Here is a 26,476-nt window from a genome sequence, read left to right as displayed (position 1 = left end):
ACTGTAGACGTGTGCGAAATGCGAGAAAGTGAGTGAGGCCGCAGACGCAGGCAGCGCAGGGAGTCTGCGCAGCCCCAGGACTGGGAGAGGCGACTCTAGCCGCAGGCGAAACGGAGCGCGAAAGGCCAAGGAGCCCTGCGGCAAGGGAGGCTCCGGGAGCGCGGCCTGTCGGCCCGCGGTGGCTGGGGCGCATGCGCACAGTCGGCCGCGGGCGCGCTAGGCGCCACATCCGGGGCTCGGCAGGCCCGCGCGGTTGCCATGGCAGCGGGGTCGCGGCCGGCGCGCGGACCGGCCCAGGCTGCTGGCGGCCCGGCGGCCCGCGGAGCCCAGGAGCCGGACGGCCGGGCAGCGCCGCCGCCATGTCTCTGGGCACCGGGGATCCTGGTTCGGAAACGGTAAGCGCGAGCGGGCCGGCGGGCGGGCCCCCTTGCTCCCTCCAGCTCGCCGGGTCGGCCGGTCGGTTACAGGCCGGAGGCGGCGGCCGCCGGTGACAGCTGCCCTGATTGCTACCGCCTGAGAGCGGACCGCCAGCCCAGCCCGCGTGCGGCCCGCCAGGCTTCGCTGCCCCTCGCCCAGCCTCCAGCGCCTCTGGCCCGGGCCAGCCCTTGCACAGGCCGCCGCTTCCAGGAAGCCCTCCTGGACGCAGCGTCCTCGCCTAGGCGCCCGCGATGGGGGCCCGCGTGGGGACGGAGCTCACTGTGTGAGTGCCCGCCCACCCTGTGCCTCCAGCGCCGGGCAGCGGACCTGGCGAGCAGCCGAGCCATCCTGGGAGTGAGGGAGGGAGCCCCAGGCTGAAGAACAGGGTCCTGCCCACCACTGACCAGAGAAGGCTTCCCAGAGGAGACTCCGCCCAGCTCCCGTCCCTTGGGTCAGGGCAAGCAGGCTCTCAGCCTCCCTTTAGCCAGTGTCTGTGGCCCAGAGACCCCCTATGGGAGTTGGGTACGAGCATTCTAGCAGCGGGAGAGCAAGGCAATCAGCAGGTGGAGGGGACGCGTCAGAAAGTGGAAACAGCACCAGACTGTGCGCGCGTGAAACAGCAGGCGGACTGGGAAGGCTGCTTTGGACGGGGTGTCAGCAACAGTTGCTCTGAGCACCCACGTGCTTGGACATCTGCAGTGGAGGGGCCGGCCAGTGCAAAGGCACTGAGGTGGGAGGCAGCCTGGTGCTCCAGGGCCCAAGAGAAAGCTTGCTGGGCTGTCTTTTGTGGGGAGAGGGCGTGGGTGGGGGCGCACACCTGGCCTGGCCTCTCAGAGCCTCGCAGACCCTGCAGGGAGTGTGCACTTCAGTCAGGACCCAGTGGGAAGCTTCTGGAAGGTTCCCGGCAAAAGGAACCTTGGTCCCTGTGGCAGTGTGCAGCGGCACCCAGCGTGGGGCCCGGTGCTGCTGGCTCCTGGGAGCAGCGGAGCTGCCTGCCTGTCCCTCCAGGCCAGGGTCCTGCCCCATCTGGAAGGCCTGCCCAGCTGTCCGCAGGCCGCTGCAGTTACTGCCCCTTCGCCTCTGAAAGGTAGCTCCTTAGGTGCAGTGATAAAATTAATCCACGCCCATTAGAGCAAGTCTGGAGAGCTAAGGAACCGTAACCTCACTCCCTGCGGAAAACCAGTTAATGTTTGGGGTGTTTCCTTCCAGTTTTTTCCAAGGGATCCTTTTTTTCATAAGGTTTTAAAAAGTGAGATATTTATATTGTTTTGTAACTTCTGCCATTTTCTTTATCACTAGCGTTGTCCCCATATTCACACGTTTTCAGGAATGCGATTTTGAAAATTCCAACCCAAGGACCCCCCTGCCTTCCTGATCCATTTCCCTGCGAGTGCGCTTCCCTGTCTGTCTTCTGCTGCTGGAAACGTCCTTTCTGTGTGCCTGTCAGGCCCCTCCCACAGCCAGGCCCTGCCCCCGCGGGGACAGGAGTCAGTCCACGGGGAGGCTGCACCGCGCTCTCCTGGTGCTTCGGGGGCTCAGCCCGCGGCCCAGGCTCCCTGTGGCGTCTCTGCGGGGCCTGGTCTGTTTCACCGGCGGGAGCCACTGCCGTGCGGACGCTGTCCAGTGTGTCCAGTGCCCCCGTCCCTTGGCATAGCGCTGCCCCCGGGCTTCCTGGTGAACTTCACGGAGTCCTGACCACAATGCGGCTGTGGGGAGTGGGGGCGGGGCATGGCACTCACCCTGCTGTGGCCGGGACAGGCCCCGCAGTGCAGGGCCCCAGGGGGCCGTGGAGCCCGGGCCTGGTCAGCAGTGATCCCAGAGCCAACGCCTGCAAAAGGACGTCAGCATTTCAGCTTGACCTCCCGGGGGTCACCCTGGGGTCAGCGGAAGGCACTTGTTGGTCAGAGGCTGTGTTTAAGGCCCTGGACCGGTCCGATTTTTATCCTCTGCCACTGCATGCGCTCGCCCAGGGGCTCGGAGGACCCATGTCACTCGCTGGGCCAGGGCAGGCGCTGGAACCGGGCACCAGGGCCTCTGCTGGCCCGAACAGCACAGGTGGCCCCAAGCGTGGCTTTTTCGTGCCTGTGACTTGTTCTCAGCAGCCCAGGGCCACGGGTTCCCGGTGCCTCGGTGCAAAGACGGGTAGGAGAGCATCTCAGCAACGGGAGAGGGGGCGTCCCTGCGGCTCACCATCCCCCGCAACTCTGCAGATGCGCCGCTGGGCTGCCAGGCCGGAGCGGCCCCTGGGGAGAAGTCCTTGCTTTTTGTCTCCACCCTCTCCTCTCCCGATGCCACCGAGCAGCCCGCTGCCAGCTCCCGGTGCTCTGAGTTCACTGTGGCTCCGCCGGGGGCTTCTGCCTCCGTGGCGCGAGCGGCCGTTCCCCGGGGAGTGTGGCCATCGGGAGCCCGGCAGGCGCCGGGGAGTCTCAGCGGGGCATCTCTTCCTGCAGGGGGACGACAGTCTGTCTGCGATCACCTTGGACTCCGACTGCGAGACGGTGAGTGTGCTCGGGAGGCCGCCGTGTCCTGGGGCTGGCCTAGCGGCTCCCTGACACAACTCAGTCACGGGTGGGCCCCCACCAGGGCTGTGTTTCGGCCTGGAGTACAAAGCCCAGGTGCTACTTGGTGTTGGTAGAGTGGAGAGCCTTTGGCTGGAGTTGAGTAACCGTGATTATAATTTTAAAGCTTTTATCCAGAAGTTCATCCTGAGGGGAGTGCATGCGAGGCAGGTGGAGGGTCCTTCCTGCACCTGGCGTGGGCCCTGCCCTGCCCCCCAAACCTGGCACGTAAGGGGTGGGGAGCAGGGCTCCGGGGGAGGCCAGCGAAGCGCTCCAGGAGAAGGGGCGTGCCCTGCAGCTGCATGGCGGGGTCCGGGCAGCCCCGTCCGCGCGGGCGCTGGCCCAGGGAAGCACAGGCAGCAGGGTGGCCTGGCCACCCTCGGGCACGGTCACACAGGGCGCTGCAGCCTGAGGACAGTGGGGGTGGGCAGGTTCCTGCTAGTGCAGGGTCCCCAGCCTGATCCTGAGATCCCACACCCTCTGCACACGCGGTGTGACTGGGGCCACCGGGACGCTGGGGAGCTGCCAGCCCAGCACGCGGGGGCAGCGTGTGCTTGTGGCACCTCGCTGTCCCTGCCGAGCCGGGGTCTTCCCTCGTGGTCCGTGCGCCCCCAGCCCCCTCAGCGAGCCAGGGCGGCGGACTGGGGCAGCGGGGGCGGCCCGGAAGGTTCCAGCGCTTTTCCTCTCCTTCCCCTCAGACAACAAAGAGAAGAAGCGTCCACAGGCCTCCACCCACGTCTCCGAGTAAGTACTCGGCTGCCCCTGCCCCCACATCCCGGGGGAGAGAACGGGGTGTTTGGTCTTTAAGGGCCTGGGACTGCTGAGACTCGACACACACACACTCCAGCCGCTCAGTTTTCCAGGTTGGGTCTGGGGAGCGCGCACTCCGGCCGCCGCCTGCCCTGGTCACAGCAGGAGGCGGCCCGGCTGGGAGCCAGCTCCTGAGCTGCCCAGCCTGGAGCCTCCCACGGACACAGGGCTGCTCGGGCCTTTGTGCCGGGTTCCTCCTGCGGCTCCAGGAGCTCAGCCCCTCGGGTGCAGCCCTGGAGGCCGTGCTCAGCCTCAGGACTCCCTTCCTGAGGCCAGAGCTGCCGGTCGGGGCACGCTGCTGTGCAGACACGGCCCCCAGGCTGGGGGAAAGGAGGCAGTGGCCCCCCCACTCTGGCTCTGTCCGCGGAGGCCTCCTCGGCTGGTCACACACCGTGGTGGGGCTCCTTTGGGTGACCAACAGACTCTGGCAGGCGAGCGCTCGTGTGGGTATTCTGTTCCAGGGGGCTCCTTCAGAACATCCCAAAGTGCCCGTGGCCCGGGGCCAGTGCCGTGTGTCTGGTCAAGGTCGGATGTGTCCTTTTTTTTTTTTTTTTAATTTATGTATTTTTTAGAGAGAGGGTAGGGAAGGAGTAAGAAGGTGAGAAACATCATGTGTGGTTGCCTCTCGCACGCCCCCTACCGGGGACCTGCCCGCAACCCCGGCGCATGCCCCGACTGGGAATCAAACCAGTGACCCTCTGGTTCTCAGGCCGGCGCTCAGCCCACTGAGCCACACCAGCCGGGGCCCAATGTGTCTTTAGTCCCTAGTGCTGAGTCGTAACAGGAAATTTTCCACAAATTTTAAAGCCATGGGAGAAAATGTAGGAATTAAAAATATGTACTAGACTTATATTTCTAGTTAAAAAATATAAGCATGTTTTATAAATGATGTAGCTTTTGCATAAATTTGTCATATTTTACGAAATTAAAGAGATGGGACCCCAGACTGAGAAATATTTTTAAAACATTTCCTTTATTTGGATGACAAACTCATAAAGAGCCCAGAAAGATATAATCATTTTTATCTCCTCTAGATAGTTTATGTGTCAAGTTCTAAGTGTTACTTACTACGTTAGAACTACGTAGAAACGTAAAAAGTGTTCACATTGCCGAGCATAAGGTACGCACAGTTACGTTTACCACGACGACAACTGTGCAAAATATGTCGCCTGAAGAAGCTGAATGGGAAATTAAACATTGTAGTATTGCAGATACATCGTAGAGTTGCAGATTCACACTTTAAAATCAGTCTCCCGTCACGTTGCTTCCTGGAGACGAAGTGTGAACAAGTGTGGGCGTGCGCCCCGCCGTAACTGCCGCTCCCCTCGGGACTCCCTGGGCCACCCTGCCTCCCCGGAGCTTCAGGGCTGCACCCCAGGGAGAGGTCTCCCGCCCCTGAGGCACCCGTTGGGTTTCAGAGTCGCCGTACTCCTGCCAGCCGAGGGCGGTGCCGTCCTGGAGGTCCCTGAGGACGGCCGCCAGCTTGCCCCTCAGCCGCAGGACCACCTTCACCCCGCAGCAGCTGTGGCCGGGAAGTGCAAAGCCAGGTGCGTGGGTCTCCCGCAGGGGCCTCCTGGCTGGGCGGGGGGCGGTGGACCCTGCGGCAGGGATCCAGAGAGAGCTTTTGAAGCGACTTCTTTGGGTGAGTTTTATGAATCTTCTGCACAACATGAGCCTCCCAGCTTTTCCGTAGCTCGTGAGCATGGTTTGCAGGTACGGTGCCATCCTCTGGGGTCTGCGCCGTCAGTATGGCTGGTGTGGGGCAGCCCCGACGGCCATGGAGCTGCTGGATGGTCAGGGGCCCCGCCAGCACTCGGGCCAGTAGCACACAGGCAGCTGGGAGTTGGCCCCGGGGGCGGGGGGGGGGCACTTCCCGTGGGTGCAGCAGAGGCTGCCCCTCGGGCGTCCCATTCCTGAGGGCCGGCGGCCGCGCATGTACAGGCTCGCTGACCCCGCCGTCTGCTGCTGGGCGGCTCGCGTCGCGCCGAGAAGCCGGTTGTCGAGGCAAAGCCTCGCCCCCATCGTCGCGTGTGCCTGAGCCCGTGCACGTCCCCCGCAGGCAGCGCGGCCCAGCCCCCGAAGCCCGGCCTCACCCTGGAGCGCCCCTGGGCCCACCCCCTGGGCAGCGCCCCCGACCCCCTGACGGAGGCGCTGAGAGCGAAGCGGTCGAACCTCAGGCGTTCGGCCAGCAACGGTGAGCACGCGGGGCGTGGCAGGCGCGGCCCAGGACGAGAAGAGGGTTCCGTGCCCCGAGGACAGTGACCCCCGAGAGTCCGCCCTGCCCCCCAGGGAGTGGTGTTCCTCGTGTGCATGGTGACGCCGTCCCAGGCTCCACTGGTCCCTGACCCCGAGTCGGGCGTGCCAGCGACACCAGGGGTGCGGGTGCCCAGGCACCGAGGAGCCAGGGTCTCACCAGAGGGACCCAGCTTGTTCTCATGGCTCCATCTCCAGCCCCCGCCCCCCACCGCGGACGCCTCCAGGCACCCCTGGCCGGTCACCAGCTGCAGCTGCGGGCACATCTTGGGTCCTGAGCGATGGGTGCCCGTGAAAGCTGCGTGGTTGGGATGGCGGAGTGGGCGTCGTCTGCTGGGAGGTCGTGTGCTTGTCTCTGTGCCGGCCGCTGCTGGCCGGGCAGACACACCCCCTCTGCCCCCTGCCCGCAGCCGTCTGGGGGGTCAGCCTCCCCGCCACCACCACCGGCACCACCGCCCCTCTCCATGTCCTCTGGGGGCGCCATTGAGATCGGACTAACGGTGTTGAGACGTTTCTGCCGTTATTTTTAAGGATAGTGTTATTAGCGTTCAGGTTTTCCTAAAGGCACAGCCAAGAACCCCTTCTCCCTTCCCGACGGTGAAGGGCTCGTGTGTCTCCCCCAGGGCACGTCCCGGGGACCCCGATCTACAGGGAGAAGGAGGACATGTACGACGAGATCATCGAGCTGAAGAAGGTGGGGCCGCCTCTGCTCCCCGCTGACTCCGGCTGGCGGCGGAGCCGGGGCGGGGGTGACAGTTTTAGGGGGGCCTCAGCTTGGTTTGTGTCTTAGCGACAGGCGCCGCGGCAGAGCGGTCTCTCCCCCTGCAGGGCGGCGCTGGCTGGTACCTTCTGGGCGGGAGAGTCCTTAGCGGGGTGCGGTGGTCTGCGCTGGCCGGCCTGCACCCCCGCCCCCACCCCAGACTGGCAGTGGTGCCCTCGGCGCTGCTCACCGGGACGCCCAGCCTCCCCCTCCCCCACACGCCCCGGCATGCGCAGGGTCCCGGCAGCGGCCGAGCGTCCGTGAGCCCGCGTGCGGCCCTGTCCGCCCGCAGTCCCTGCACGTGCAGAAGGGGGAGGCGGACCAGCTGCGGACGCGGCTCCGGCGCCTGGAGGAGGAGAACGCGCGGAAGGACCGGCAGATAGAGCAGCTGCTGGGCCCGGCCCGGGTGAGTGCCCGGCCCGCGGGGGTGGGGGGGGCAGGGGGCGGGGCGGGGCAGGCGGGGCGGGCCTGCGCCGCGTGTGCTCACGCCTCCGCCCGCCGGCCCAGGGCCCGGACTTCGTCTGGACTCCGGCAGACAAGAGGCCCGACACCAGCTGGGTGAGTGAGCCCGCAGCGGGACGGGGCCTTCCCGCCAGGGGGGGGGGGGGGGGGGGCACGCGCGGGGCTGCTGACAACCTTTGGTTGCCGGGGGTGAGGTCAGAGTGCACAGTTTCGGTTAGAAGGTGTTTCTACAAGAAAACATGTCCCTGTGCTACTGATACAATTTAAACCCCCCTCGGGGTCCAGTGACAAAGTTGTTGGGCCAATCGGAAGGGAAGAAGGGTCTCCCTCCCAGAAGGCAGGGCGTGCCCCCCCCCACCCCCGTGAAACCTTAACGGAGAGAAGGCAGCAGTGCGGGTACCCCCCGGGCTAGGGCCGGCTGCAGGGGACACCGGCCAGCTGGGGCTGCACCGCCGTCTCCAGAGGGGGGCGGCCGCGCACGGGGGTGGGGGGGGCGGGGGGGGGCGGCCTGACGGGCGGCCGCACCAGCAGGTGGTCAACGGGCTGAGGCAGCGGGTGCTGAAGCTGGAGCAGCAGTGCAAGGACCGGGACAGCACCATCAGGTACCGCCATGCCGGCGGCCCCGCCCCCCAGGCTCCGTTTTCCGGTGCCCCGGACGTGTCCTCGGTACAGGCGGCCTCTCGCGGGCAGAGGGCAGCGTCGGGGAGGCACCGCCTCCCCCTGGGAAGCAGCCTGTGGGTGTGAGCCCGGCTCCGGGACCGCAGGCACCACGTGCTGACCGTGAGCTTGGGTTCGCAGCAAGCTGCAGGCCGACATGAAGACCACGAACTTGGAAGAGATGCGGGTTGCCATGGAGACGTACTACGAGGAGGTGGGCGCCCGGTGCCTGGGGCGGGGACCCCGCCCCCCTGGGCCAGCACGACGGGAGCCCCGGCTCCTAGCACTTGCCTCTCTGGGGTGGGGGGGAACAGGCCGGCCCCCAGCCGCACTCTCTTGGGGGCAGGCCAACCCCGTGCGCACGGGCATCTCACACCTTTCGACTTGGTGTTTGCAGATCTACCGGCTGCAGACGCTGCTGGCGAGATCGGAGACCACGGGCAGGAAGTACGCTCACCTCGGGCCCGCTCGGGTGCCCCCTCGTGTCCAACCCGCAGCCGCGCCCCGCCCTCGGTCCTTGCTGGCCGCGGGCTGTGTCCCTGTGGCCGTGGGGACGGGGGCGCCGTTGCCCTGTGCTCAGCATGGCCCTGGGCAGCCCTTGTCTGAACGGACACCCGAGAGCCCCCGGCTCAGGGTCAGCGAGCACCTGCCTCCAGGACGCCGGGTGCAGGGACATCCACCAGCCATGCATGTGTCAGGACAGGAGAAGCAACAGGACCCCTCTCCTCTCAGGCCCCTGCCCCCCACCCCACCACCGGGCCACCCTGTCGTGGGTCTGCCTCTGCGTGTGTGGTGGCGTGCCAGAGCGCCCCCACGGCACCAGGCATGGCTCTGCCCCCTACCCCGGCACCAGCTGGCTGCAGGTGTGGGCCCCCGAGGCTGGGGCGCAGGGCTGCCAGCTGGCTCACGGAGCTCTGCTTGGGGCAGAGTGTGCTGGGGGTCGGACTTCGTGTAGTCCCCCGCCCCCCACCGTGACTCAAACACTCCCCCGAGGCACCGCACGGCGCGGGCCCCTCACCCACGCGCTCGCTAACCCCACCCAGAAGCGCGCACTCAGCCACGGGCCCTGCGTCCCCTGCGTCCCCTGCGTCCCCAGGCCGCCGGCGGAGAGGAAGCCCAGCCTCAGGCGGCAGAGGAAGCTGAGCAGCGCCCTGCTGAGCCTGTCGCGCAGCGTGCAGGAGCTCACCGAGGAGAACCAGAGCCTGAAGGAGGACCTGGACCGCGTGCTGAGCAGCTCGCCCTCCGCCGCCCGCCGGAAGGGTACTGCCCGCAGCCGCGCCCCGCCCCGGGGGCGGGGGACGGAGCGGTGAACGGGAGCGTGCAGGTGTCCCTCCGGGAGGTGACAGCGTGTCAGGGAGGGGGAGAAGCCAGTGGGTCGGAGGTGGTGGGTCCGGCGGGGATAGTGCTGGGGGGGTGAAGGAGGCACAGGTGGGTGCACCTGTGAACGGGGTCATCAGGGAGGGCCCACCGAGACAGGACAGCCGAGCACGGGCCCCACAGGGGAGAGGCCCTTTGGGTGCGAGGGTCTGCCGACCTGGCCAATGGCCCCATGGTGGTGCCAGCCTGGGAGGGGGGCCATCAGGCCACAGGAGATGGCGGAAGGGGCCCGCTGGGGGTGTCCCTCACACGCCCCTGGCCCCCAGGCTACGCGGAGTGGAGCAAGTCCCGGCTGCTGAGACGGATCGCGGAGCTGGAGAAGGTGAGTGTCTCCTGTCAGCCCCACTGCCTGTGCTTGAGGAGCCAGGGGCGGCGGGGGGCAGGCGGGCGCTCCGCTCCTGGACTCGGGCTGAGCCAGGTAGCCCTGAGCGTGTGGTGACACTGCCTGCAGACAGGCGCATCGGCCAGAGGGTGGGCGGAACCTGTGGGCCAGCCATGCCCGCGCCGGGGCAGCGTTGGGTGCAGAGGGTCCCGGCACCTGCAGACACCCAGCACCCCGTGCACACCTGGAGCAGCGCTCGGGTCCTCAGGAAGCTCTGCTCGCGGATACGCAGGGCACCTGCTCCCACCGCCCGCCGGGCAGGCTTGGGGACCGTGGCCAGTCAGACCCCATGGCACTCGGGGTAGGCGCACCGCCCGAGGGGCTGGGGACACCCTCAGAGTGGGCAGAGCAGAGGCAACCGAGAGGGGGCAGTTTCGTGTACTTAGAGGCAGGAAACGGCGTGAGCTCCGACGCGCTGTGGTGGCCTCTAAGCAAAGCTCCCCAGGAGGAGGCGCAGGGCCCAGCGGGGCCTTGTGTCTCTGGCCCAGCGGGCCGGTGCCGTGGGGACCTCGAGAGCCGGCGTCTCACGTGCACCCGTGTCGCCCCCAGATGGTCAGCGCGATGGAAGGCCCAGAGCCACAGGCCGCAGCGGCAGGCCCGCAGGGCCCCCGGGCCCTCTCCGCGTTCAGCTCCTCGCCGCAGCCGCTGCCCAGGACCGAGGACAGCGAGAGCCTCCAGGGCGCCGTGAGCAGCCTGCAGGGCGAGCGGGAGGCCCTGGAGGCCCAGCTGCAGGAGCGAGAGTACGTGTGTCGCCCCGGCCGGGCTGCTGTGGGCGCGGGGTCGCTGGGTCGGGCAGGGGCGGGGCCGGGCCGTGTTTTCAGGTGGTTCCAGAACTGACCTTCTGGTCACACAGCAAAGGCGGTCTGTGTGGTCAGAGGGCGGCATTCATGGGCCGTACTACGTCCTTGAGGAGCGGTTGTTTAAGTCTCCCCCCTGACTTCCGGAGGAATTTCCAAGTTCTTCTGCAGATCTTGTGCAGGGACTCAGTAACGTGTTTATCACGCTGCAACGTCACGGCGTGAATGCGGTGAAACGGTCAGTGTGACCCTAAGAGTTCCAACAGCAAAGCTTCGTGATTTTTGCTCAGTCTCTGCTCTCCGGCACCTGGAGCCGGTGTCCTCCCAAAACTCGCCCATCTGCCCCTCCCTCTGGCCACTTGGGGCTGCTCTGGGTTCCATTCTGTCACCAGGAATCCGGAGCCCCAGGCCTCCTGGACCGTGTGTGTGTGTGTGTGTGTGTGTGTGTGTGTGTGTGTGTGTCAGAGCCTGCTGCTCAGTGAGGGTCAGGGGTGCCCGGGCTCTGCGTTGGACCTGGGAGCCCAGCGTGCTGGCACCTGCAGGCCTTGGGGGGACCCCCTAGCTGAGTGATGGCTGGCAGGCCAGGCCCCCCACTCCAGCCGGCCCTTCCCGGGTTCAGAGCTAACAGTGCGTGTACAGGATTGATGGGTTCTTGGTAAAAGTGAGTGTTTCAGGAAAAGTTTAAAAGTAAGTCACGTCTCGGGCGACCCCTGCACCACCCCTCGTGGCAGCAGCTCCGTGTCGGGGGCCCCTGCTGCGGGCCCTGCTCTGCTGGCTGCTCCGCCGGAGTGGCCGCCTCCACACGGAGGTTCCTGGGACCCCAGGAAGTTCGGAGCTGAGCTTTTGAAGCCACCACGTTCTTGGCCACGTGTCACCTGTGGGACTGGGAGAGCCCAGGTGGAAGCAGCTCCGTGGGAAGCACCTGGGGAGCCCCTCGTCCTCGAGGCCTCAGCTCCCGTAGCCCCACCGCCCAGGCCACGCGGCCCTCGCGGGCACTCACCCAGGACCCGGGCTGGGGGCCCCGCTGCGTGACTGTGGGGCAAGGCGCCCCCGCAAGACAGTGCGGTCGTCAGAGCAGGGCCTCGGCGAGTCTGTCCTCACCGAGTGTCCCCTGCACCCCACTGTGCTGGCACCCGGCCCTGGGTGCTCGGTGGGTGACCCCTGGGTCTGTCCCCCGCCCCTCCCCCGCTCTGCCCGCCCCGTGGCCTACGTGCTCTGCCCGCCCCGGGACCCGTGGTGTGACCGTGGCCCTCACACGCTCTGCCCTGTGCTCAGCCTGGAGGTGAGGCAGCTGCTCCAGGCGAAGGCCGACCTGGAGAAGGCGCTGGAAGACCTGCGGGGAGGAGAGCGGGCGAGAAGCGAGCGGGAGGAGGCTCTGAGGTAAGCGGGAGTGAGCGGCACGGAGGGCGCCCACGGCCCCAGCCGCTCCCACGCCCACGGCCCCACCCGCTCCCACGCCCACGGCCCCACCCGCTCCCACGCGGCCGGGCTAGGGGCTCCCCTGCGCGCCTGCTGTGCGCACCGCCGACGCACGGCTGGTCTGGGCGCCGCTTCCCTTCTTGGGACAGTGCCTCCCACCCACGTTCACGGCGCCGTCGTCCACGGCAGCCCCGGGGCCGGAGCCAACCCGAGTGCCCTTGCCCGTCAGCAGACGGCAGATTAACCAACACGGAGCGTGTCCGGCTGGGAGTGAGAGGGCGGGGCGTGCTGACGTGCGTGCTGACGTGCGTGCTGACGTGCGCTGACGTGCGCCGCCGCAGGGCGGGGCCTGGCCCGCAGCGTGGAGGGCGGGGGACGCTGGGTCCGGAGGGGCGGCCCACGGGGACGCGGAGCGGAGCAGAGGGGTGGGCAGGGAGCGGGGGTGCCGCCGAGGCGGACTGAGCGGGGCAGGGCTCTGCCCGGGGTGACGGGCGGACCCTCGGCGGCTCTGGAGTTAGCGGGCGGCGACGGCTGCCCGACGGTGCGACTCGACCGAAGGCCACTGAGTGGGGTGCTCGGAAATAGTAAACTTTATGTCAATAAAAAATCAGTAAAAATGCCTCCCCCTCCAAAGTAGACCAGAAGTCTGAGCAGAGATATTTAGCCCTCGGAATAATTAGTAAGACAGGTTATGGGTGAAACACGAACTTTTTTTAACATACATTTTACTGATTGTGCTATTGCAGCTGTCCCAGTTCCCCCCTTCACTCCCCTCCGCCCTGCGCACACCCTCCCCCCCATTCCCCCCTTCAGTCCATGCCCCTGGCTCGTACGTAAGAGTCCTTTGGCTTCTCCATTTCCCGTACTATTCTTACCCTCCCCCTGTCTATGTTCTACCCACCACTGATGCTCCTTATTCCCTGTACCTTCCCCCCTCTCTCCTCCCACTACCCTGTTGCTAACCCTCCATGTGATCTCCATTTCTGTGTTTCTGTTCCTGTTCTAGTTGTTTAGTTTGCTTTTGTTTTAGGCGTGGTTGTTAATAGCTGTGAGTTTGTTGTCATTTTACTATACATGGTTATTATCTTCTTTTTCTTAGATAAACTCCTTTAACATTTCATATAAGGGCTTGGCGATGAGGAACTCCTTTGACTTGACCTTATCTGGGAAGCACTTTATCTGCCCTTCCATTCTAAATGATATTTTTGCTGGATAGAGCAATCTTGGATGTAGGTCTTTGCCTTTCATGACTTGGAATACTTCTTTCCAGCCCCTTCTTGCCTGCAAGGTTTCTTTTGAGAAATTGGCTGACAGTCTTATGGGAACTCCTTTGTAGGTAACTGTCTGCTTTTCTTTTGCTGCTTTTAAGATTCTCTTCTTCTCTTTAATCTTGGCTAATGGAATTATGATGTGCCTTGGTGTGTTCCTCCTTGAGTCCAACCTCTTTGGGACTCTCTGAGCTTCCTGGACTTCCTGGAAGTCTATTTCCTTCACCAGATTGAGGAAGTTCTCCGTCATTATTTGTCCAAATAAGTTTTCAGTTTCTTGCTCTTCCTCTTTTTCTTCTGGCATCCCTATAATACAGATGTTAGAACACTTTAAAGATGTCCTGGAGGTTCCTAAGCCTCTCCTCATTTTTTGAGTTCTTGTTTCTTCATTCTGTTCTGGTTGAATGTTTCTTTCTTCCTTCTGGTCCACGCTGTTGATTTGAGTCCCAGTTTCCTTCCCATCACTGTTGGTTCTCTGTACATTTTCCTTCATTTCACTTAGCATAGCCTCCACTCTTTCCTCTATCTTGCGACCATATTCAACCAATTCTGTGAGCATCCTGATTACCAGTGTTTTGAACTGTGCATCTGATAGGTTGGCCATCTCTTCGTCACTCAGTTGTATTTTTTCTTGAACTTTGATCTATTCTTTCATTTGGGCCTTTTTTTTTCTTTCTTTTCTTTTTTTCCTCCAAGGGTCTGTTACGTAGTAAGGGGCGGAGCCTTAGATGTTCACCAGAGCGGGACAACCCACCCCCTGGGTTGTGGTGCTGTCTGTGGGGACGGGTCCGAGAGGGAACAATGGCACTTGCTCCACTCTCTGCTGGATTTCAGTCCCTGCCCCCACTTCCCACAAGCAAACTGGGCCCTTCTCGTGCTGATTCCCATGTGGGTGGGCTTGTATACACTCTAGGACCCTGTGGGTCTCTCCAATGAATGCCCCTGTGAGCTGGGAGTTGCTCCTGCTGCCACCCCAACCCCCACAGGTGTTTTCAGTCAGAGGTTTGAGGCTTTATTTCCCCCACACTGGGGCCCTGGGTTGTGGGTCTGTCTCGCTCCCCAATTGTTCCTCCTGGTTTATCCACACACGAATGTGGGACCGCCTGCTCCACCAGCCGCCACTGCCTGTCTCCACCCCGCACCTGTCTGGGTGAATGTTTCTTTAACTCCCTTGTTGTCAGACTTCCACACAGTTCGATTTTCTGGCAGTTCTGGTTGTTTTTTGTTTTTGAATTGTTGTTGCCCTTCTTTCAGTTGTTCGAGGAGGCACAGGGTGTCTACCTACGCCTCCGTCTTGGCCGGACCTAACCACAAACCTTTGTTGCTAAGGAAATGTGACTCGGTTTGGTTGGAGAGGGCGGGCACGCGGTGAGGAGCTGTGTTTGCTCTGCCTTTAAAGCCTGGTCGGGGACCCGGGCTTCCTCCACTCACCTGTGCACTCCAGCGCCTCTCCCCCCCACCCCCGCACCCAGTACCCGTCCGTCACCCATGTGACCAGCAGTGTCAGTTCCTGCCAGGTGCGGCCGGACACTCCGGGACCCTTGGTCCGGCCCCCGTGCTCCCATCCAGAGGGGACACAGGCACAGGCGCCGCCCTGTGCGCTGTGGGTGGCGGCCGGCCCACCGCTCTGGGAGGGGCACCGTTGCCTGCTCTTCCATCTGCCGTCCCTACTGTCTGTCCCCCACGGACATCTCGTGCAGCGTGAAGACAAGTGACGCGCCACCTTTTCCCTTCCCACGTCAGAGAGGAAATTCAGGCCCTGACCAAGAAGTTCCAAGACCTGGAGGCAGCGAAGCAGGAAGAGGAGGGCGGCCGCGTGGGACTGGCCCCCGAGGTGCGGTCCCCACTCCCCACAGGGGGCAGGGAGATAGTGCGGGTTCCTGCTTGGGGGGGTCGGCCAGTCCGGTCAGGTCAGTGCGGTCTGTGTCCTGGCAGGTGGCGCCCGCCGCCTTCCCAGATCCGGGGTCACCCTCTACACCTCGATCCCCTGCAGGCCCGCGAGCAGCCTGGACCCCCCCGTCCTGCCGGCAGCCCCCCTCAGCAGCAGCACCCGGAGCCTGAAGCCCTCGGGGAGGACTCGGCCCAGCCCCCCGGCCCCCGCGTGGAGGGGCGGGAACAGGCAGCTGCCCGCGCCCTGCAGGCCCGCTGGAAGGTGTACAGACGGCAGGTGAGACTCGGGCCACACCAGCAGGCGGCGCTGCGTCGGTTCCCACAGCAGAGACCACTCTGCAGCCGGCTGCTCCCCCGGCCCTCGCTCCCCGAGCCCACGCGGAGCTTCAAGGCGGGCTCAGCAGCACGCAGGAGGGGGTGGCGAGGCCGGATAGACCAACCCCTCCCCACCCCAAACCCATAGGGGGAAGCCCACAGGGGGCGGGGCCCGGCGGTTGGGGGCAGCTCAGGCACGCTGCCCCGGAGGAGGAGGAGGGCAGGCTTCCTGCCGAGGCCCCGTGCCCCCTCCCCAGGACGGCGGCGGGCAGGGGCAGGGTCACGCACACCACCACGCAGCACTCCCCTCGTGCTGACCCGTGACCTCTCTTCATTTCAGAAGGAGAAGGCCGCGCTGGACGAGGTACGCAAGGCTCAGGTCAGCGGTTTCAAAAAGGCGCGGGGGTGTCTCGGGAAGTCCTGTTGTGTGTTGTCTTCCCGGAGCCAGACCGGACCCGGCACTGAGCGTGCAACACGGCACTGGGCGTGCAACACGAGAGTGAGGTGGCCTCGAGTAAACACTCGGATAACTCCCCTCCTCCCCGGCACGTTCAGTCCCTCGCTCCTCAGCTCCGAGGGAAGGGCCTGGCCAGCCCTCGGGACGCAGGCGTCCGCACAGACGGGGGGACAGGTCCTCCCGGCTCAGGGGAGGGTGTGGCCGGGGATGCCTGCGGCCCTGGCTCTGGGGCAGGCCCGGGCGTCCCCGTGGCCGCCGCGCCAGCAAGGCGGTGACAGTGGGCAGGGCCTCGCGGGACTGGGGAGGGAGAGGAAGGGCGTTCTGGGTGGAAGGGTCACGCAAGTGAGGTCCTGGGTGCAGGGCCTGCAGGGGAGAGGGGGCCGGTCTGTGTGAGCCCAGGGGAGCCGGACCCGCACAGACGCAGAGCGGCCAGCAGGTGGCGCCGATGGCGTGGGTCTGAGGGACAGCGCGGGCCCGAGCCAGGGCTGCTGCCCTCCTGCAGCCCGCCCCCAGCAGCCGCCAGCGGGAGGCGCTCAGGCGCTAACTGACGCCGCCCCGCTGGTCCCTGAGGACCCCGCGCTCCGCGGCCCCCTCGGCCCGCTCCGCCCGAGGCACCTGTGGCCTCACAGCACCAGGCACATCCCTGCCCCAGGCCCTGGGCACGCACTGCCCCGCCCCCGCGGCCCCTCCTCTTCCAGAGACGAGCCTGGCCTGCTCCCTGGCTCCTCCCGGGACCCCCTGTGAGCAGCCCCCCCCCCGCGAGGCCTGCCCTGCCGCCCGGCCTCCGGGCAGGTGTCCCTCCCTCGTAAGTGCCGTGGGGCTGGGCCATCTGTCCACTGCCGCTGCGTCCCGTTGCCAGAGGCGCCTGGCTCGTGGTCAGCGCCTGGCCCTCCCGGATGGGTGAGGGGGCGAGGCTGGGACCCACAGGCCCGCAGGGCGAGCTTCCGAGCCAGGTGCTGCCGCCCCCGTCTGCCCCCCCCCTCCGGAAGCCCCAGCCCCCTCGCCCCAGCCCACGGTCACCGTGCTCGCTGACCCCGGTGTGACCTCCCGGCTTCGTGCGAACGCCCGTCTGCCCTCGCCGCCCTTGCTCCTGGGCCCGCTTCCGTGTCACGTGGCCCCCTCGCCTCGGAGAAAACAGGCTCTCTCCGGGCGGATGCGGCCCTGGGGCGTCGGGCCCGCTGGGGACTCGGGCTGCAGTCCTGTTGGGCCGCGACGCTCCCACCGGCAGGGGCAGGCCCGTCCAGGCCCTGGCCGCCCCGAACCCGGGCCGTCTGTCAGTCTCCGGTCCCGCGTGGTCACGAAAACCGTGACGGCGGGAGGCCAGGCCCCCGAGTGATGACGCTGGGAGGTGGAGGCCGAGGGTCTGCTGGGGGGCTGGGCCCCGACGTGAGCCCTGCCGGTGGCTGCAGCGTGGGCCGGTGCCCACGAGGGAACCTGACGGACGGGCCCGGCAGACGGCTCCGTCCCGCTCACTCCAAGACTCGGTCCACGGGGGCCGGGCGTCCGAGCCCCTTCCCCCTGGAGGGCCCTGTCTGCGGCTGTCGGAGGTCTGGGGACTGAGGGGAGGGGCGTGTGTGCGTCCCCACGACTGCGGCGCGGGGACGTCCGTCCTCTGCTGCCGGGACCCCCCGCAGCCTGTGCCTGCCGGCCGCCTGGGGAGTCCACACCTCCTCCGTCCTCTCTCCCTGCCAGGCGGCCACCGCGCTTCAGGCGGCTTTCAGGGGACACCTGGCGAGGGCGCGGCTGTTGCTGAGCAGATGTCCTGGCACACCCGGTCTCCCGAGCCAGGTAAGCCTCCGGGGCGGGGCCCAGCCCAGCCGTCAGCTTCCTCTGCCCGGGGCACCGGCCCCCCCCCTCCTCAGGCCACGCCTGGGGCCTCTGGGCAAATGGCCTCCCGGCCCAGCGACTGGGAGGTGCTGGAAGATCCAGCAGCAGGCCTGTCTTACAGTAAGGCAGGAGCTTAAAAATGCGACACAGACACATGTGCTTCCCGTGACAGCCTGAGGAAGTGCCGAGGCCTCGGCCGGAGGGTCTCTCGGGCCTGGGGGTCGCAGCCCTGCCGGCAGGAAACCGCCCACTGAAGGGCACCGACCTCGCCCTCCCCTGGCTGCCCGAGGGGTGACTCGGGGCCGCGCTGGAGGGCGACGGAGGGCCTCACGGAGCTCCCGTCCCCTGTGGCTTCACTGCAGAGTTCTCCCGCAGCCTGCCTTCCGAGCCCCACGGTCCACGCCGAGGGTGACCCGGGGCAAGAGGTGGCCATTACCCTCATCCAGTCCGTCCTCCGGGCACACCTGGCACGGGCCGGGCACAGGTGAGCTGACCGGTGGGGCCCGCACTGCTCTGTGCCCGGGGGTGCCGGAGCGGCACGCCCAGGGGTGAGAGCCGGGTCCTCGGCCTGTGGCCAGAGCAAAAGGCGCACCTCGTGGGAAATTGCCCCATGCTGTGCGGGGGAGGGGTGCCACATCCCAGCTCTGTGCAGAGAGACAAGCGGAAGGGCTAGACGCCGGGTCGCTGGCAGAGCCCCATGTGCAGACCACCTTCCAGGGCCACCCTCCAGGCAGGACTCGCGGGCGGCAGTCGCTCAGAAGCGCCACCGTAGTGACCTCGGGCCCAGCGGGGCGAGGGGCCGGGCCCCACGGGGAGGCATGGGCAGTGCCTGTGCCCTGGGAGGCTCAGGCGCCCCCAGGCCCACACCTGCCGCTGTCCCGCCCCCACCGGCCTCTGCTCCTGGCCCGCACGGCGGACAGCGGCCCCACTGCTGTGAGCCCGCAGAGGAGCCGCCCAAGTCAGAGCCGCATGGTCCCGGCTCTGTCTCACCGTCGTGGGGCCCCTCGGGCCTGGAGGTGGGCAGTGGCGGCCCTCGACCGCCAAGACACGGCTAGGAGAGGAAGGCGTCTGAGGCCTGACCTCTGCGAGCGTCTGGGGGCCGGGCGGGGACACGGCACGCCCCCGCAGGGCCGACCTCAGCCAGGGCACGGGCTCCGCGGGGGTGTGGCTGCTGCGCACTCGTACTCACCCCCGGGCCCGAGGCCCCAGGGTGCCTGGGTGCTGGCCGTGACCGCCCTGTCTCTTCTCCAGTCCGAGGACACGCGCTGAGGCCCCTTCGAAGAGGTCGGCTGCTTCGGCCCCGCGCTGTGGGGCTGCCTCTCCAGCCCCCGCCACGGCTCCTGCTGGTGAGTCCCCGTCGAGGTGGCCGTCGGTGCCGGGGGCAGCCCGCCCTCTGAGGCTTCGGCCAACACAGCCGTCACCGTCCCCGGAGTGCACACGTGTGAGCGTGTGGGAGGGCTCGTCCCCGCGGTGGCCGCCCGCACACCAGCACCCGTCTTCGCCGGGAGATGCCCGGCCCAGCCTCCCGGTCGCAGCTCTGTCCTCTGTCCCTGGGGCCGCAGGAGAGACAGGCGCAGCTCACGGAGCCGGAGGCGGTGGCTGTCGGTGATGTGGGCGGTCCCCCCGCCACCTGCAGGCCGCCCAGGGGAGCTCCGGGGCCCGTGGCTTGGCTCTCGGCTGCAGCCGGGCCGTGCGGCCCCCTCCCTGGGCCCGTGCTTCCCCCGAGGCAGGTTTTTAAGTGAAGCCGGGCTCCTCTCTCCTCTCCCACCCATGAAGCTCCAGCGCGGTCACTGGAGACGCCTGGTGCGGCCGACGCTGCACTCCGGGGAAGGGGCGAGGGCTGGTCTCCTGGAGTCGGGGGCGCGGTGGCTGTCCCGCAGGCCCGCTCTGCCGGACGCAGGCCGGCACAGGGCAGCGTTGAGACCCGAGATCCTCTCTAGACGGAGAGCGCAGCCTCGTGGTCTCGGCTGTGAAGGGCCACTCGGGGGCGCTGTTGTCACAGCACGCGGAGGTTTCCCAGGGAGCACTGCTCTGTGCTGTGTTCTTAGGTTGTGGGGGGAGCCCTCGGGGGCCGGGCGGGCAGGGAGCAGGGCTTCGGACGGAGGAGGAAAACCTGCGGAAGGAAGCGGGTGGTGTGGGGTGTGGCTTGGGTCAGTTGCGGGCGTGATGCGGTGACATGGTGCCTGTGTGCCCCGAGAGGTAACCGCCTGGGAGCGGGTCTTCCCAACCAGAAACCGGGGGGGGGGGGGGGCCGTGGTGGCTGTGACGGCCCCCGCGGGCCTCACGCTGGCTCCGCAGACCACGTGCGTCTCATTCGGGGGTCCTTCCAGGTCGGGAAGACAGCGGCGTGAGCCCCGGGGACACCGTGAGGGGACCGGCTGCCGAGGCCGGGGGGCCGAGGTCGTGGGAGCTGGGCACACCAGCAGCCCCGCAGCCCCGCAGCCCCGGTGAGTGTGGTCGGGGGCAGGAGGCGGCGGCGCCGGTGCCGGGGGTGGGGGCGGGATGGGCAGGTGGGCTCGGTCTGCACCAGCCGAGGCCCGGGCCTGCCTCACCTGATCTCGCCACACGCGAAATCGAGTTTAATCCACTGCCGTCTTTTTTCCGGCTTTGTCCGAGATAGGGGGCTTTGAGCTCCGGTTTTTGCTCCAAGCCCTCCACTTGTAAAGCCCAGCAGACCGAGGCGAGCAGGTCCGGGGTCTCAGGGACAGTGTGCCCAGAGCCCCAGTCCCCGCGGGAGGCCAGGGGCCCCCCCAGGCCAAGCAGACCCCGCACGGTGACCCTGCGGTCCTGAGGTCGGGGCGGCACGTCTGCAGACCCGCCTCCCGTACGTGGACACCGTGTCGGCGCAGCCTCAGCCCGCCACGCGGGAGCTGGGCCTGCGTGACGGTGCCCGTCGCCCATCGGGCCCCGGGTCCACCTGCCGTCAGAGTGTTTCCGAAGAAAAAGCCCGGCAGGACCTGAAAACCGATGCTGCTCATTTCATGAGCTTCCCTTCTAGTAGTTGTCTTGAAAGTCACGGAAAAGAGGCCAATCCAATCAGAGTACCAGCAGCGTGATGAGTCTTACCGTCCTTCCCTCTTTTAACTCAAATCCGTGGTTAGTCACTATGTTGCCGGAGCGAGGCCCTTGCCTGTGGCCGCGACACCTGGTTTCGTCACGAGGTTTGGGTTTCAGAAAGGCCCCCGGTTCCCGGGACAGCGTGCAGACCGCAGACCGCAGACCGCAGCCCGAGGTGGCAGGACCGGGAGGAAATGAGAGTCCAGTTTCCAGGTCCTGCCGTCCTGGCCCCTCTGGGGCGTGAGCCGGGGCGTGACCCTGGGCGTGTGGGGAAGAGCCACCCGGACCCACCCTCCTCTCTCTGGTTCCTTTCAGCTGAGTCGCCCCCCCACGGGGTGGCCGCCCCCGGCGCCCCCACAGCTGGACGACGCCTGCTCCGACGACTCCGACGAGGTGGTTGTGGCTCCGTGTCCGGCTGTGAAGAACGCCGCCCGCCCGCCGCCTGGCCTGGGCCCCTGTTGGAGTGGCTCCCTCAGCGACACCGCGTTGTCTGGGGAGGGGTAGGCTGCGCGGACGTCCCGCTGAAGCGTAGCGCCTGCCCGAACCGCTGCTCGGCCCGTCTGTTCGTGGGAGGAGCCCCAAGTGCCTTGTCTCCTCTCGGGGGAGGGTCTGCAGCCCCACCAGCCCCTGGTCTCCTGTGCTGACGCGTCACCGGAACCGGAGGGCCAGCCAGGGAGCCCCGGAGAGACATCTGTCACAGCAGCTGGCAGCCGCCTGACCCTTCTCCCAAAGAACAACTGATCCAGGCCTGGTCTGTCCGATTGTCTGGTCTGCGGGCCGCCCTCTCGGTCTTCCTTCTGCCCGTTCCCCCCACGGGACCGGCTGGGAGCCCGGCGGACATGGGTGCTGACCCGTGCCTGGTGTCATCCCCTGGGCCCGGCCCGGGCCACCCGAGCCCCGCACTGGGCGCCAGGCTCAGAGGCGAAGGTCGTGGGAGTCAGGCGACCAGGAACGCACCGGGCCGCAGGCCCGCGTGACCCTCGTCCACTCGGGGCTCCGGGCTGTGCTCCGGGGGCACGGGGCAGCTGCGTGCGGGGTCCAGGCCGGCCTGCGCTCCGGGACCTGCAGCAGGGGGGAGGCCTGGCCAGCGGGGCGCTGAGAAGGGCGAGATGAGCCCGTGGGCTTGAGCTGCCCGAGAAGGCGCCGCTGCGCCCTGGGGACACGCACGTCCACCGCACCCGGGGTCTCCTGGGGCCCAGCGTGGAGGGCTCTTACACGCAGAGCCTCGAAGCTGCCTCCACGAACGACAAACCTCGGACGACTCCGGCCGGCCCGCGTCCGGCATGCGTCCCTGGGAGCCTCAGGCGCTGCACGAGCTGGGCTCCGGCCTGGGGCTGGCCTTCCCCCGGGCCAGCCAGGCGGACCCCACGCTGCACTCAGGCCCCCAGGTGGGCGCAGGGCCGAGCAGGGGGCAGGGCCAGGGGCACGCCTGCGCGGGCGAGGCTCTGGGAGGGGCCGAGGCCACGAGGCCACGGTGGGAGTGGGGTGTGTCGCAGGTGGGTCGGGGGCTGTTGGTGCAGGGTCTGATCCCTGAGAGGGGGGGGGGTGAGGGGCAGAGGGCCGCAGGGTCATCGCTGTGGGGACCAGGCAGGGACCGGGGCCTCTGCGGCCGGTCCCCGTGCACGGTAAGGAGAGACTCTGACGGGGCCCTGGCCGTCCCAGCTGCACCAGCGGGCGAGTGTCTGCCTGAGTCTGAGCCCACCCCCCCCCCCGCCCCGGGAGGAAGAGGTCCTGGCGTCAGGAAGAGGCGGACCACCGGGCTCAGCCGAGTGGGCAGCGGGGCAGGACGGTCGGGCTTCCTGTCCACTGAGTCGCCGCCGGTGCAGGGCGTCCACCAGCCACCCCGGTGGGCCCCGGCTGGGCTCGCTGGGAGCCCCTCGCACGTCCAGAAGCCCCGATTCCCGCTGCCCGTCACCGTTGGTCTGTGCAAATAAAGGTGGCTCTGCAGCACACGCGTCACGATTGCCCGTCTGCGCGGCGGCTCTCACCCTGTCGCGGTGTGCGCCGTGGCCGCCGCGCTCGCACGTCTCCCCCCGGGCCCCGGGCCGTGTGCTGGCCGTCCGGCTCGGGCCTCGGCACACACTGGCCGCCTCCCTCCCTGTCGGGAACCTGGCCCCCCCCCCGACACCTGCGTCCCTCCAGCTCCCCCCCCCATCAGTGAGGCCTTGAGTGTCGGGGAACGGAGACGTGGGTGTTCCCCTCCCCCCCCCCGATTCTGTTCCTCACCTGTCGCGGGGCAGGGAGCGGGTGACCTGCTCAGGAGTCACTCACGGGGGCGGCGGCGGGCAACGCTGACTTCCGGGACACCTGCTGCCACTCTCCCCGCCGCTCCCGTCCCGGGGGGGCTGACCACGCACTGCGCCAGCCAGGGGTCCGGCAGAGGACTTGGTGCTTCGCAGGGGCTGTGGGACCTGACCGGGTCTGTGGCAGTGGGGGGAGGGGCGCCTCAGAGGCCCCGGACTCAAGCAAGCCTGCCACGCAGTCCCCCGAGGCTGGGGCCCAGGAGCAGAGTGGAGCCCCGGGTGGGGCGGGCGGGCATCGGCGGGAGTGGGAGCCGGCCCGTGGGGAACGGTGGGGTCCCGCCTCAGGCCTGCGCCCAGTGGAAGGCGGGCCTGCACGTGAGCGTAGAGATGGGCTCCGTCTGCAAGGAGCCACGGGCCTCCTCCCACTCCGGTCACCACCGGTCACCGGGGTGACCCCGGGCCCTTGCCAAGATGATGTAAGTGTGAGATTCCTCGAAAGTCCCCAGGGAATACGGGGGAAAGGTCAGGCTCTGAGCCCCGATCCGTTAGTGCTGCCCCTGGGTCTGGGTCCCGGGCGGAGGGGCCAGCAGCGGGTCCAGGTCCTCGCCTGGACGCTGGCCTTGGGCCCCACCTGCCAGTGACACCGTGGGAGCTCAGCCCTGGTTCGGCCTGCGGGGTGGCCCCATCAGAGGCGGCTGCTGCCTGGGGCCTGCGGGAAGTCTCCAGGGGACCGGGTCCTTTCTAAGGGGGGTGGGCGGCCCCCGGGCCGTGAGTGAGTTCAGCCCAGAAAGCCTGGGGTTCAGAGGCCAGGGTCCGAGCTGTGCCAGGCGTCCGGGCGACTCCTTTCTCCCCAGACGCACGGGTCCCGGAAGGGCCGCCCCTGTTAACGCGCGCACACACACGTTCCAAATCGCAAAGGGAAGAGGAGGCGGGTCTGGCCGCTGCCCCCGATCCCCTCCGGGCCACCCTGCTCCGGGGCCAGGCCCTCTGGTCCTTGCTCCCCACGCTGCCACCCAGGCCCTAGGCCCAGAACCCCTGTGAACGCCCACCTGGTCCCCCTGCCCGCCCGGCCCGGCCCTCCTCCCCCTGTGCGGCCCTGCCCCCTCCCCGAAGCCCTCTCCAGAAATGCGAGGCCTCCCACCTCCAGCCGGCCCCTCGCACAGCTGCTCCCAGCCAGGAATGTCCCTTCCCAGAGCCAGCCCGCATGCCCCCCCCCCGCCCGCCCCCTGCAGCCGAGAGGCCCTGGGACCAGCCCCTCCCTCTCTGTGCTCTCGGGGTGAGCTCATTCTGTCTGTGTCGACGCTCGCTGCACGTCCGCCGTGTGTGCCCGGCGCTGCGGGAGGGGCGCTTGGTGCCCGTCTATGTCACCTCGCTGCAAGCCCGTCTGCACCAGGCCAAGCGCCACGCACCCGGGGGCGAACTCCTCCGCCCAGGAAACACCCACCTGCCCAGGGGCGGGGAAGCCCCAACGGGGGGAGGCCTCGGACTGAGCACTCCCACCCTGCCCAGCAGCGGCCAGGCTGGAGGGGCTCAGGGGCCCGCTCTCCCCCCACCCCACCCCCGAGGAGGGGTGGGGAGGTGGGGTCCCCCTGGCCATCCCTACAGCCCGTCTCAGGAGGGAGGAGGAGGAGGCCGTGGTGTGGGGGCTGCACGCCTGCGCTGCAGCTCGGCCTCGCCCGGGCCGTGGGAACAGGGCGGGCTGCCGGCTGGAGAGTGACAGGCCTGGGCTTGCGTCTCGGCAGAGGGTGGGAGGCGCAGGGGCGCACCGGCCGGGGAGGGCCCTGCGGACGCTGCCTGCCCCTCAGGGCCAGAGCCCAGGGAGGCCAGCACCTCCACCGGAGAGAGGAGCGTGCTGGGGCGTCCCAGGTCCCGGAGGGAGGCCCTGCGGGGCGGCAGTTTGGCGCTGGCCAAGGAGGGGCAGCCTCAGGGGGGGAGGGGCATCTCCAGCCACCCCCACCCCCGGCGGAGCAGGGAGGGGTGGCTCAGAGCTGAGTTTTCGGCAGAGGCAGAGGAGGGGACTCTGCGTGGGCTTCTGCCCCCCAGTGCCCGCCCCCCAACAACACAGCAGAACAGGCTGAGGCGCGGTGGCACAGGGGGGGTTTCTGCACCGAGGGTCCCCGCGGGCTCCTCCAGGCCAGGCCCTGGCATGAATCTCCAAACCAGGGACTGGGGCCCCCCCGTCTCTGGGTGGCTGTGAGCGGGGGGCCAGAGCTGGCCTGTCCCAGCCCGGGGAGCTCCCTGAGCACCTTGAGGGCCAGGCCGTGACGACACCCACCCCCATCACAGCCTTGCCGCTGTCCTGACACCCGCCTGAGGGAGAGACCAGGCAGAGAGGGCAGGTGGGGGCGACTTTGGACTCGGCCCTTGGCCCTGGGAGCCGGGGCGGGGCCGGCAGGGCACAGCAGGTCAGCTCCCCGGGGCGGAGACCAGGTGGTATGGAGGAGCACAGGGCAGAGGGCGCAGGGCAGAGGGCCCCGGCCTCTCAGCCTCCCCAAGCTCCAGGGGACTGGCAGGCGGATGTCGGGATGGCACTTCCAGGGCGCCCGAGGAGAGACAGCCCATGCTGGGGAGGGTGACTCAGGCTTACCCTGCCTCCCTGGACACTCCCCCCCACGCCCTGCCACTCACACCAGTGAAACAGGCGGCTCGGGGGAGGCTGGTCAGAGTCCGACTCTGAGCCCCGTCAGGTGGGACACAGGTCTCCTTCCCAATTCGGAGGACGGGCTGGACCTCCGTGCTGCCAGCCAGGGTCTGCCCTGAGGGTGGCGCCGGCTCAGGGCCCCCGGGGAGGGAGGGGCTGCTTCCCCCTCTGGGCTTCAGCTTCTTCCTCTGCGGGGCAGGGCCGGTTCGAGGCCCCGGGGCCCGTGGAGCTCGGCCGTGCGGCCGGGAGTCTGGGGTGCGGTGTGTTTGTGCAAACGTCTGGGCTTTTGCACAGCCCCTGCACTGGAGTAAGAGGAGCGGCCGAACACCACTTCCTGCCCTCTGGTGCATCCGGACAGGACAGTGTCCAGTGGGGGAGCTGGGCCGCGTGCAGGCCGCCGTCCCCGGGGCGACGCGGGCTCCCAGCCCCGTGCATGCTGCAGGGCTCCCGGGTGCCCGGCTGAGCCAGCGGGGTGGGCAGCGAGGAGGGGCTCGGGGAAGCGGCTCCGGGTGGAAAGAGGGCGCGTCCTCCCCCCTCGTCCCTGGTCCGCCTGCCTTGGGGCTGGGGCTGGTTCCGCGGGGCTTGGACCCAGAGAGGAGCCTCGCCAGCCAGCGCCGCGTGTGAGGCGGTCCCGAGACAGCCAGGTGCCCGCGGGCTGGGAGCGGGGACCGGCTCCTCGGCCGCTCGCTCAGAGGCCACCCTGGCTGACGCGCCGTCTCCAAGGGGCTCCCTGGAGAGGCGGGTGGCCCCCGACGGGGGGGGGGGCCGTGCACATCTCCACTCCGTGGCCCTCTCTGGCGCCTCGCCGGCTGGCGCCTCTCCCGACCTCCAGAGCCTCGGTGCTGGTTGCATTGTGGCCGGCGGCGCTCCGTGGTCATCCTGTGGC

At 67.8% G+C, this 26,476-nt stretch overlaps 1 protein-coding gene across 5 annotated transcripts; it reads left to right on the top strand.

Annotated features, from left to right (window-relative positions):
- Window positions 1-39: 39 nt before the first annotated feature.
- IQCE (IQ motif containing E) lies at window positions 40-21,350 on the top strand. 5 transcript variants are annotated; one of them, XM_045824448.1, is made up of 23 exons: window positions 42-395; window positions 2,868-2,915; window positions 3,674-3,719; window positions 5,204-5,332; window positions 5,845-5,979; window positions 6,662-6,732; window positions 7,091-7,204; window positions 7,306-7,356; window positions 7,789-7,862; window positions 8,059-8,131; window positions 8,315-8,364; window positions 9,014-9,177; window positions 9,561-9,616; window positions 10,226-10,416; window positions 11,749-11,853; window positions 14,904-14,994; window positions 15,154-15,327; window positions 15,706-15,744; window positions 17,515-17,610; window positions 18,012-18,133; window positions 18,901-18,995; window positions 19,980-20,096; window positions 21,022-21,350. In XM_045824448.1, the coding sequence occupies exons 1-23, from the start codon at window positions 192-194 to the stop codon at window positions 21,348-21,350; spliced, it is 2,574 nt and encodes an 857-aa protein (XP_045680404.1). In that variant the 5' UTR covers window positions 42-191. The 5 variants fall into 5 exon arrangements, with proteins under 5 accessions (XP_045680431.1, XP_045680404.1, XP_045680413.1 ...); XM_045824457.1 differs by having other exon boundaries at window positions 43-395; window positions 7,792-7,862; XM_045824465.1 differs by having other exon boundaries at window positions 43-395; window positions 15,706-15,729.
- The last annotated feature ends 5,126 nt before the right edge of the window (window positions 21,351-26,476 follow it).

Source organism: Phyllostomus hastatus, unplaced genomic scaffold (assembly GCF_019186645.2).
Source record: "Phyllostomus hastatus isolate PE091 unplaced genomic scaffold, TTU_PhHast_1.1 phas_contig_150, whole genome shotgun sequence".
Classification (NCBI taxonomy): Eukaryota; Metazoa; Chordata; class Mammalia; order Chiroptera; family Phyllostomidae; genus Phyllostomus; species Phyllostomus hastatus.
The sequence above is the reverse complement of the archived record's forward strand: the minus strand, read 5'-3'. Positions and strand labels throughout refer to the sequence as shown.

Excerpts from the sequence above, each read along its gene's own strand:
- IQCE (XM_045824448.1), top strand. The coding sequence starts at position 192 with ATGCGCACAGTCGGCCGCGGGCGCGCTAGGCGCCACATCCGGGGCTCG. Across the intron at positions 14,995-15,153 it reads GCGTGGGACTGGCCCCCGAG|GCCCGCGAGCAGCCTGGACC; the intron begins GTGCGGTCCCCA and ends GATCCCCTGCAG. Across the intron at positions 17,611-18,011 it reads CACCCGGTCTCCCGAGCCAG|AGTTCTCCCGCAGCCTGCCT; the intron begins GTAAGCCTCCGG and ends GCTTCACTGCAG.